This window comes from Ixodes scapularis, unplaced genomic scaffold (assembly GCF_016920785.2).
Source record: "Ixodes scapularis isolate PalLabHiFi unplaced genomic scaffold, ASM1692078v2 PGA_scaffold8__174_contigs__length_109621045, whole genome shotgun sequence".
Lineage (NCBI taxonomy): Eukaryota > Metazoa > Arthropoda > Arachnida > Ixodida > Ixodidae > Ixodes > Ixodes scapularis.
In genome coordinates, this window is record NW_024609883.1 from 64,711,381 (window position 1) to 64,723,526 (window position 12,146).

Genomic DNA, 12,146 nt, shown 5'->3' on the forward strand with positions numbered 1-12,146 from the left:
TATACCTACAAGTATTTAGCCAAGTTTGACGAGGGCTGGATGAGCGATAGCTTCGTGTTTTATTATGGGGTGGGAGCTGGTGTCATCTACTGGTTTGTAGCGAATGTAAGTAGCTTCCGTGGAAAAAGTTCCCGAAAAGGGGGGATCCAAAAATGCGCGCTACCGGGTTTTTGCGACGCTGCGCGGCATACATTTGAGTAGACGCATTTTTTTTTTTTTTTTGTGGCTCGTGGTACAGATATTGGATAAGGTAAAACTAAATTCACCCTTGTTTGGAAAGTTTCTAAATGCTTGGCTGTCTGAATTGAAGACAAGCACCGCTAAAATTTTCTTCCAAGTTCGAAAAAGGGCGACGAAGTTCAGTCCTATCGGAACGATAAGGAAAGAGTGAGCAGTGGAAGCCGGGCAGTACACCGGCAGCATGGTTGTCCAGCATGTAAGAACTGTAAATAACACCATCAGAAATTGAAAAACTTGTGATTCGGCTCCAGTGAAAATATACCTATTTATAAATTACTCAAGCATCGAAGAGAACGCCGGAAGTGTAATTCTACGGTCCGCGCGCGCTGACCTTCCCCTTATAAAAAATTCATTAAAGCTTTGACGAACGCGCGTGCAAGGCAAAATTTGTTTTAGGTTTTTTGCTTTAGAACAGATACTACTGCAGACGTTAGCACGTGCAGCGCGTGTAACTAACTACTCTCGTACGTAGCATGCACCTCGGTGCTTGGTAAATTTAGCAAAAGGTCTTTTGGGACGCTGTCTGCTTTTGTGTGCTATCAATACCCGGCCGATTGAGACAAGGCAATCCACTCTCCGAAGACGTTGCCATGCCGACAATTATCGCGTTCATTTAGGCTTAGGAATGGTCGGAATCGAAAGACTATCTAAAAAATGCGGCGATGTCATTGCTCGCGCTTTGCGATTAAGTGAGGTAAGGCAAAGCGGAAGCCTCTTGCACCATTCATTGCTGACTGAAGGGCCGCCCACACTAGCGAGAAAACGCGAGCGGCGCGCCGATCGCGTTGAAAACGCGTTCCGCAAAATCGGTTGAGCGGGAAGATTTTCCTGCCGCGAGGAATGCTTCAAGAGTGCGCGAGGCCTCCTGTGCTGTCACGTGACATTCGCGGCGGCAGAACTCTATCTAGTGTGGTCTTCAGGATGCGGGACGCGTCTTCCCGCGATCGGCGTGCCACGCGCGTTTTCTCGCTAGTGTGGGCGGCCCTTTACGCGCACGATATTGCAGCTACAACGACATATTAGTTTGAAAGCGAGCGGAGCTCACTCAACGGGGCGCCGCCATGTTACCCCGCCGTACTTTGTTTGCCGGTCACGTGACCTAAAATTCCCCGTCGTAGGGAAATGTGGTTAACTTTTAACCGCGGTTAGTTAACCAGCTTCGAGCAAACGGGCCCTGGACTTGATGGAGCCACGCGGTATACCTATTTTTTGGTGTTTATGAAATAGAAAAAAATATATATATTGGATATGTGGAAGATTTCAAAACACTGAACAATCAATAAAAAAATGTTTAATATATCTTTAGGACCAAGAGCAACATCGAGCTAGATGTCGTGGACAACGATAACTCGGTGGAAGAGGTCCTCCAAGTTACGAGGAGAGCTGGAGGACGACAGCGCATCGCAGCTGCTCGCTGCATCGTGGACGAGCGTGGCAACGACCACCCTGCACACTAGGCCTCTTCACTCCACTCCCCGCATGTCCCTCCAACCCTGCCTTCTCTCCAAGCTTCTGCCTCCGCTCCATGCCGCCCCCTTCCTTCTCCACAGTTCACTTACGCTGCATTTGCAAACCGTTTCCCCAAACACACCACAACCACCTCAACAATCTACCAATGACACTGCGCTCGTCGATGATATCAACAGTTACGCCACAAAGAAACTCCCAACCCACAATTCTTACCATCACTGACTATATCACGTAGACAATGTGCCCCAGCAGCTGTGTGGCTACTACCAGGTCCATCTTCTGGGTGTGGCCTTGCAGTTCGAAAGATGTGTGATACCAACAACCCTGATGCAAGTACAAGGGCCACAAAATAACAAGTATACGCTGTAGCTCCTCTCGGGTGAAGTTGATTGGGTAATCAGACATAAACGTATGCCTTCTTTCTCCCATCATCACATGCACCTGTCGTAAACAAAAGAGATTAAACCTCTCAAGCACTCTGCTCGGAGTCCACTAGTTGTGGCACTTGACTACACTTTGCGGCCTCACTTTACCCGCTGCTCGCGGTGTCTTCGAACGGCTCTGGACGACTTTAGTGGGCTCTCACCTTCGGTTTACTTCCAGTTTGTGCCGTAGGCCCTGAGATATGTCCGGATCTTGTCTCCGATTGTTCCTTCTCGGAGATTTTTTAGGCCTTCCATAAGCCTGTGAAAGTGCCTGTATATCTCTTGTGGCGCCTGGTGCTGTTTCGACGCGAGGAAGGTGTACCACTCTAACGGGTCGCGTGTAGTCGGGGGTACCGAGCTCTTGACAGTACTGGTCCGTCCAAAGGCAGCGTCGGGATTCCTCCTCGGCTTTCGCAAGATCATTCACGAAACATAGTCTGAATTCGTTGACTCCGCGTTGAGCGAAGGCGAGCAGCAGAACGTTTTGGGCAATTTCGTCAAAGTGAAAATCGGATATGTGTCGTGCATTCAACGATCTTTCTGACAACAAAAGGCTCCCCAGTGTGTGTAACCATGTGTGTAACGCACAGTTAGAAGCCGCTGAGTAGGGTGATTTCTGGACCAGCCGGAGATCTGAGAGGTAAGGGGCGTAAGAGTGAGCCAGATGCATCTCTTCCCCGCTCTTCATGATAGCTACCGCGTCATCGGCGACTACATCAACAAAGATCCACTGGTAAAGTTCCTGTAGAGAGAGCCTGGCCGTCTTCACCAACTGCACTAACGCAGTTTGCACAGAGCAATCGCGAAAGCGCGATGGCATGGTACCGATTCGGGCAGGGGCCAGTTCGTTCGTTGGAAATCGATGGAAAAACATGTCAAGGGCAGCGACCATACCCAGGTAAGTATGATTAGAATACCAGCCCGAGTATGATCCGCCTGCCCCTGAAAAGTCAGCGGATGGCGCCGAAAACGGCGGAGTCAGCAGCAAAGCTGCCAGCTTCCCCTGCACATTATTCCGGTATTGCACAGTGCCTCGATCTTTCACCGTCAAGACCCGGTAGACAAAGACCAGGTATCCAAACAACGCCCTGTCGGACATCGGAGTCACGGGCTCTGTTGTTGCAGCGGGTGGGTCCACTGTCGCCGAGATCTGAACATCGATGATGTCCCATGGTGTAATCTCATCATCTTTGGAGCCAATCCTGACCCCATAAGACGTCCAATCCTCTTGGAGCTTTTCTCGGAGGTTGAGCCCAAACTTGTAAAGGAACATTGTGGCGTGCTCCACCTTGAGGTTTGTTGTTCTGATGCCAGCTGTTACAATTTGTCGTAGTTGGCCCATGGAGAGAGTGTCCTTGCACACCCTGACCGATGGCTTGACGGCTTTGTTCTTGATGAAGAAATTGGACGGAAACTCTCTATCCGTCACCCCCGCGGGTTGCACCAGTGTGACGGCTCGAGATGTGAAGTGGCCGGGCTCGATCCAGAACAGGGTGACTGGGCCAGCCTGGGAGGCCATGATCTCGAAGAGACTTGAATGGTCTGAAAGGAAAAGCACCAGTGAGTGGCGTTCTCCCACACATACAGCAAAAATAAGAAAGAATGGTGAAGTGGCTGGCCCATCGGACGGGCATCATAGGACCTCGGAGTCCACAAAACAAAAACCTGGACCGACTTGCTAGAAGAAGTGTCTCAGTTGAGACTGCTCAAAGAAAGTGCTGGCAAGGCTCGGGCGCGCGAGCGTCTGAGACTCGGCTTAAGCTCGAGCGCTAGCCTTGACAGCGCTTTCTTTGAGCAGTCTCAACTGAGACTCTGCTTCGAGGAAGCCGGCCCTGGTTCAACTCATAGTTTATCTTGACGGCTCACGTGACAGGTATTGGAAGCTCATCAAGAGGCCAAGAACGAAAAATCCCAAAGTGATCTACAGATCAGGTTTGTAAGCGAGGAATAAAATTGTCCGAATAACAATGAACCGGGTAAACTTTTTACTTGCATGAACCAGTTGAGATGACACGAGTCTTCCACTACGGAATCTTTTAGCTGTGCTTCTCGAGACCCTCGAGAGACAATTTTGTCCACTGAATCAGCAGGCTTCTCCTTACGTAATTTTAATGGTGCAATATAAGGAATGAGCCTCTGAGCATCCGCTTTGTTCAGACAAGTTGTTAGCCTGCTGGTAACCAAAAACCTTCAAACTGTTTTTCTTTTCTTTCTTTTCTGGGGGGGGGGGGGGGGGGGGGGGGGGGGCAATCAGTTGCTTCAAACCAGGCAAACTAGAACCTTTGGCAGCTAGAATTCAGGTTACTTGGAGAGTTTCACGCTGAGATGTTACGTTTTGCTGGACGATTTCTGAACCATATTAAACAGGTTGGACCATTGATTTTTATCCTAAATATACCTTCAGGTTGGTATTTGAGATAACACAACCAATAACCTCAACAATTCGAGCAATTCAAGCTAAACGAAATTAGAATATCTTCGACATACCTCACCGATAGTGCTGTTTGCATACAACACTCCGGCAGGGCTGCACATTGCCGCGTGCGCAGCTAGCCAAGTAGGCAGCGCGCTTGGCTCCCACGCAGCTGGCCAGGGTTAGGATCTTGCCACCGCTTTAAAGGGATACTTCAACGAAATTTGAAATATTCCCGTCGTGTTCAAAAATAGATTGAATATGATCCACAATATCCGTAAAAGACAATCGCACGTTTGTATTTTGATCCTGGTGGCTGTATTTTTCGTTATAAACGGGGCACTCTGGCAAGCGCTCGGAGAAGGCCCAGCGGAGACCACGTGACATCCAACGCAATCGTGACGTAGGTCGTCTCAAGACGAGTAAAGCTACGGCGAGGCTGACGTCGAGAGGATGGCCTAGTCGTTCCAACCACCGAAGCGGCTGCTTTGGTACGAATTTTGAGTGACGGGTTAATCTTCTATAATCTTGTAGGGGGACAATAGCGACTTCTGCGACACACAAAAGGCATTCTCCGGAAGAGGGGAGTTCCTCCTGCCCCTCTTCTCTCGAGGTGGCCGGAGGCGAGACAACCTCCGTCACTAGCTGTCAAGGTTCCTAGACGGGCATTACAAACGAGGCGTTAGCGACATCCACCAGGTGCTCTTTGCTAATCGTTTAATTCGTTTTAAAATTCCTTTTCGAGACTTTTTTAACAAGATATTGGTATGTTCGATGTGATACTGCTCCTTTGAACACGTATAGACCAAAAAATGAACGCCGAAATTTCGTTGTAGTATCCCTTTAAAGGGGCTATGACACGAAAATTAAACGGATAAATTATTCTTGAAATGGAATGCTCACAGGCTACTTAGTGCATATTCCAAACTACGCGATTTTTAGAGCTCTGGTAATTGCAATAATCAATTTACGAATTTTTATCATTTTCGTCTGTCGACCAGGCAGCACTGCCCAAGTTAGTCACACCATGGTGTCCATAAACCACGTGATATTGAACGCTCTCTCATTCTAGGCGCCCCATAATCGCCCAAGCTCTCCTCGCCGCGGTACGATCAAAACCGCACACGCAACTCGGCAACCCGAACGCTATTCTCGCTCTCGCCCCCGACCCGTTGACCTTCCACCCTGCATGCGCCTGCGAGATATTCCCGGACTACGGTGACCACGGCGAGTTCGTCCAAAACTCGCCACCGCTGGAGCTGGTCGCCAGCCGGACGTAGTCAAAATGAACAGCTTCCAACATTTCTTGATAGCAATCACTCTCATCGCTGCTGCGATCAATGTCGAACACTCTGACAAGGCGAGCGATGCCGTAGACACAATCGTCACGGACCGCAAGCTCTTACCGCAGAAGGTAAACGAGGGAGCTGAAGCTCGGGACGTCGAGAGACAAGTCAGCGAGTGCGTGCAAATAGGAAGGGCCTGTCCAATGCCCTGTATGACACTCTTTTTCCAGAGCCCTTGTATCGCGCAGTGCACAGACAAGGCCCTGGCCAGGATGTTCTTCGTCGTGTTAGGAAAATGGCGATCCCGCCGCGTGCAAAATGTTTGTTTTTTATACTTCACACCTCGACCCTCCCAGTGAAACATGGCTCCACGAGAAAGGAATTTTTCTTCCGTGGACCACCAACTGCCTACTGTGTAAAACGCCTGAGACCATAAAGGATGTATTTATTTTTTGTTGGGATGCCCTTTTGTTTTGGGACGCGTTACAGAGGAAATTGAAAAAGGACTTAGGAATAACGTCACAATCGATTCGCTTTCTTCCGATTCTCATGAACTTGTGCCGTACGACCTCATAATGCTAGTTGGTCTATACAGTATTTGGTGCTCCAGGATGGCAGTTAGAAACGCAGACCTTAATCCACGACCACTTGAGGCATGCTTATTGGAATTTGTAACAAAAATATACGCTGTACTTACACGGAATAAGATGACCTGACTCCGTGGGTAAAGAAATGTGAAAAACTATGTGAAAACTCCAAACGTTCTTAATGATATGTACTAAGCAAATGTAGATGTAGCCTCAACATGCCCTTTGTGAATAAAACTGTTAAAAAAAATTCTGCTTTAGCATTGGCTTTGGTCGAAAGGTAAGAACGCCAGTACTTGTCATCGCGGCGTGAAAGTTCAAAATTCAAACCGCGCCGGAATATTTTTGTCTTTTTTTCTTGTGTTTATTTAATGGAAGTTTTTTTTTTTTTTTTTTTTTTTTAATTGTCACAACTGCAGTTTGTATAGGTATGAATTAGGCGCCTCCTGTTACTAAAGAGTCGTAGCAAGAGCGTTGTATATTTAAAACCATAAAAGAGCATGTAGTTGCTGGGGGAAGAAAGCTTTTTTCGGCCCCGTTTGTGTGAAAGTCATAGCGATGCTTTAATCTTGGTCAAATTTTAATGAGCTTTATGAAACGATTGTATTAGCGCGTTAAACTTGGTTGGATATATTTTTTTTCTTCCGGCGTGTCGATTCAAGAGGTGGGACAAATAGTAAAAACCGTGTAAGGCGCAGTAGTGCAAGTGGATGATTTGGACGATTTGTAAAAAGGATCACAGTTAAAAAAGCAAGACACACGCGCAAAATATAAAAAAAAAGTTTTTGGCGCGATTTCAACTTGGAAGTTTCACGCCGCGACGACAAGACCCGGCGCTTCACCCCTCAACTACAACAAAAGGCGAGTCTCGTCGTCGCTGGTATAGGTATATAACTATACTGCACCGGGCATTTATCTCGCGTGATTTTTCCTTTATTTTGGCTCATATTTACCTTCCCTTGCCGTAATTTTACCTGCTGCTCCTCAAATCTAAAGGAGCCGGTAAATCGGACTCCAGTTGAAAGCCTCTGCGGTCAGTTTCTGCGAGCGAAATCAAAGTTTTGTACTCGAAGCGGCACGGATTTCTCCACCATTAGGCAGGGACGCTAGGTTTTCCCAGTTTTCCCACGGCTGTCGCTTTCAGGAGCGAGTGCTTCGGTTCACAAATTTGTAACTCCCGCCGCGCAAAAACGCGATTTCGTTTCACAGCTTGACCTCCGCACACACCCGCGACTAGTGTTGAAAATATTTAAAAAAAGAAAAAAAAAAGTTTGCGAGACGTGACCCACGAGATGACGAAGAGCGCGAAACGTCAGATGGCGGGAAAACATGCAGGACCGGTGCGCCACAGAACACACGCATGCTCAATTACGGTGCTCAGTTTAGTTTCGGTTTTGAAAGGCGACCGAAGCTGGTTTTTAGTCGCAGGCGTGGCGCAGATTACTCACATTTCGGCAAAATTAGCCGAATGTAGCAGGGTTAGCCCCTTGGCGCAGTTTGGCGCAGCAATCACATCACCGGGGCTCGCATTTAGAGGCTGAACTTAGTGGAGCAACAATAAACAGCAAAATTCCCGATGTAAACTGTTACAACACGCCGCCACGTACTCTTCGGAAGCCAAATTCCATGCTATAAAGAAGCGATGAACGCCGCCAAACCCAATACATGATGCCAAGGCGCCAGTTGGTGCGCGACTTCATCTGCACACAAATGGCGCACTTGAAAACGCTGAAAACCCCAATGCACTACCGGCGCACACCACCACCAGCAAATTGGGTGTCCACAAAATACCTTTGAACGGTTCGAACGTTGTTCCGGAACCAATAAAAAAAATAAAAGCTTTTTCTTTTTTTCTTTACTCCGCGCCAGCTGTTGGTTTCCTGCAGATAGTGGCGGACACCGCCGGACTAGCCGGGCGAACAAACTCTAGCTCGCCTAAATCGGTGGCGAATTGTCTGTGGCCTGAGCCCATCCCGAGCGCCCGACCTGCATGCGCAGCTGCGAGCAACTCGTTTGTTCTGGAAAAATTCTGCGCTATCAATTAGGAAAAGGCTACAAATAAGTCGCGGGTGAACCCCAAACGAAACTCCCCGCCCCTCGCCGCAACATATACCTTTAGAAAGGAAGTAAGCCGAAATTTGAAGGTTCATCTTTTACAAAGCGCAAAGGTGTAGAACAAATGTCCGTGCACGTCTGTAAAGTTCAGAAGGCTGTTCTTACGCTTGACAACAAAAATACTTATATGCCCGCCCCGCCGGCTCAGACTGTACGGAGTTTTCATAACTTTAACCGCGTCTCCCTCTCCGCTAAGCCTGGCTAAGCCCTCCGCGACGAAGCCGCTACTGCGCCTGCGCGCCGATGGCCTTGGCTGTAGAGTTCCGGTATCGTAGCGGGTTGCGGAAAGCGTTGCGCGACGGCGAATACGATATACGAAAACTCCCTATTATCACCAGAGAACAAATGTAGAGTTTCACTAAATTTCGCGTTCTGAGGTACCATAGCGAAATAGCGCAAAGACCGGAGTAGCGAATAGAAGTTACGAATAAACTGAGGTAGACTTACCTGCTGATGATTTCACCACGTGGATTTGACAGCGTGCCCAACGTGCTTCGAGGCGATCGTTTCTGTTACTTTCTGTTGGGAGAAGAGGCGCACTCCACTGAACAAGCCGCCGCGCAAACTATTGGCCAATCAAGTCACGTGACATCCTGCTTTTAGTGGCTTTCGGTTTTGGACTTCCGGCAGCTCCCGCGCAGGCCTAATGTTGCTAATGTACTAGAGTGTCTTCATGTTCGCTTAGCTGGACATGAATGCACCCTAGCCTAAGGAATTGACGGTCTGCTGCGCTGCTGCGCCTACAGGTGCAAAAGTCGGCTGAAGAGGGGAAACAAGCTTTTCGTAGAGGAAGATCTTGCTTCATCAAATCGGTTTAAAGGACCCGACGGGAGCCGCAAAGTTTTGCGAGGTAAGACAGTTGTTTAGAGCACTCCATTTCATCATGAGCGCGAACATATGTAAGAGCTAGCACAACACTGCTAACTTGGCATGCATGGGAAAAGTGGCGCCATTCATTCTGGAAATGCTCGAGGCACGCGCCGCGCGCCACTTCTGTGAAGAACATGGCGTCTGAGATCTGGTTCAGTGCTGCGCTGTGCCGCCATGATCGCTGGGCGTTACACGTGCCTCGTGCATCGACGCACTTTGCGCTACTTTTAAAATATGAAGGGGCTTTACTTGCTCGTGCCTGTAGCATCGGCTTCGCTCCCACTGCGTGCGTGCGGAGGTGCGGAGCACGCTTGGTCGTCAAGAGTTGCGTACGCTCGCGTACTTGTTTCGCACAAAGTTCATAGCTTGCAACGCTGTCACGGCTCCTGACGCGAGCATGTGGATGTATCCATACACCGTTTCGCGTGCGAGCGAAGCCTGTGCGACAATTGCACGAGTATAATTTCCCTGACGACGCTCTTACTGCGCGAGTGTGTGCTTAGCCCGGTCAAAGTGCGTTCGCTCTCGTGGCGTCAATAGGTTCTCCTTCGCTCGCAGTCTTAATAAAATTAAAAAGACAAAACGCAACCAAAGAAAACATTTGAGATCAACCCCACCCTCGCGTCAGCAGCCTTGACAGCGCAAACCTTACGCACAGGAGAACAAAACATTGAGAAATAAATGCTCTCCCCAGACGTTTTTTCATTACCTTCAACCATGAAGAGAGTAAACCAGGACCAACTCTATACTTACGACCACTCCATCTGAACGATCCCTATGGAAGAGCCTGCTCCCGGCTGAGGGCCGAGTTTTAGTGCCGCCTAGTGAGAGGCGTTCTCATTAGGTGTCACAAAACATGGCCTCCGAAGCTTTCGCGCGCGCGCTTCAAGATCTCGGAGGCTATGCACAAAAACTCGGTCTTCCTACCCAACTCCTACCTGGTCAGGTTCTTCTGTTATCTGCGAGTGCGTGCCAGCTGATCACGCTTTCTGGTTTCAAGCGCGTTCACGCTGCAAGATGTTTTTCTCTATGTAAAGGATACAGAAGGAGTCTAATTCGTTAATTAGTTTGCTTTTTTTTTTTTGTTTGTGCAGCCAACACCAGATGGTAACGGCTGCGCCCGCGCGCTGCCAACGCCATAGAGGCCAACAGAACCTGGTGCAGCATGGAAAAAGACAAAAAAAAGTACCGAGTTCCAGGCCTTGCCACAAGGCGCCCCTGAAACTCAGCCCTCCGAGAGGTGCGTGCTGCTGTGTTTCCAGATGGAGTGGTCGTAAGTATAGAGTAGGTCGTGGAGTAAACCACCACCCCAAACAAACTCGCATAATTATATTTCTTTTTTTAGGGGTGAAGCTCCTTACAGTCTTGCCTTGTCCGGCGTCCGTGCTCACATCGATTGCACTGCCTCCGGGATCGGCCCACTTTTAAAAAAAAGGGGTACGCCCCGCACGGGGGTTCGAACTCAGGACCGCTTTCTTACGAGGCAGACATCCTAACCACTACGCTACACTCCAATGTTGCATGTAGCTGCTCAACGTCTATACAGGAGAGGGCGCTGCGGTCAAATGCGTATATAATCGCGTTAAACTTTGCATGCCTTGGCTCAACGTTTATAGACGAAAGGGCGCTGTGGTCAAATGCTCAACTGCGTATATAACCACGATCCACACCACACATTTTCTTTCTGACATGGACCGTTGACTTAAGCGGTGGATATGCGTTCCAACGGCTTCTAGCGGATCCAAGCTGATCCGCTAGGAGAACCACTGGCTCTGCATTTCTCCGACCATAAAGCAGTAATATTGAAGTCAAAACGCAACCCGGAACTCAGTAGTACCTATGAACAATATAATCAGTGTCAGGCACGTAGCCAGGGGGGTGGCCCATGGGGCCCGGGCCCCCCCCCCAAATCTTCCATTTTGCTGGAACCTGCTCTCTCCCCTCCCCCTCATACAGCATTTTGTCATTAACGGGCCCGCCTCGAAACAAAATCCTGACTACGTGCCTCATCAGTGTCATCAGCACCACTAGAGCTTTGCCCCAATCAACATCATTCACCATGTGGAGATGCGTCCATTTTTTTTCCCCTTCAGTAAGACTTATATCAGTTTTACAATACAAATTAGATCCACGAACTGAGGGGGTCCATATTACATAAGTGATTGACGTTCTAGCAAACAGCGACATAAGCGAATAATCAATGTTTTAGCGAATAATGGGGCCACACGTTAACCAATCCGCCACGCTGCACTTTCGCCGCTTCGCGGCGGCAGTCTTTGGCGGCTCATTACAAAAATGTGAACCCATTTGGCCCACCCGAAAACGCCGCTTCGCGGCGTCCGACTATTCGCTAAAGTGTCATTCGGTGAAACGTGGGCATTCGCTAAAACGTCATTCGATCAAGTGAGTGCCTCCCATCCCCCGGACAGATTGCTGCAGAGACTGCAGCTGCTCGTTAGTTTGGCAGTCCAATATTTGGCAGTCCGATATTGTTTCGTGGTCAACAGAGGTACACCTACCACTAGTGCCATCTCCGTCCACTCTAGGAGTGTGTGTCCTCTTGAGGCCCCCAGCAAATTCCAAGTGCCGCTCTACAGAACATAACTTCCCCAGCTTTTCCAGGACACTGCTTCGGCAACCCCAGCTGCGGACGAGTTTGGCACAATGATACTGTCCATTGACCGAGGCACACCTACCACTAGGTAGTGTCGTATCTGTTCATTTGTTAATTCTAGAAGTG

At 49.0% G+C, this 12,146-nt stretch overlaps 1 protein-coding gene and 1 pseudogene across 1 annotated transcript; one reads left to right on the forward strand and one right to left on the reverse strand.

Annotated features, from left to right (window-relative positions):
- The first annotated feature begins 1,423 nt into the window (after positions 1-1,423).
- Positions 1,424-2,079, forward strand: LOC115326679 (annotated as a pseudogene).
- On the reverse strand, positions 1,515-9,049 carry LOC8038750. The gene is made up of 2 exons (XM_040499502.2): positions 8,984-9,049; positions 1,515-3,677 (listed from the first exon to the last, which is right to left on the reverse strand). The coding sequence occupies exon 2, from the start codon at positions 3,652-3,654 to the stop codon at positions 2,293-2,295; it is 1,362 nt and encodes a 453-aa protein (XP_040355436.1). The 5' UTR covers positions 3,655-3,677; positions 8,984-9,049; the 3' UTR covers positions 1,515-2,292.
- Positions 9,050-12,146: the final 3,097 nt, after the last annotated feature.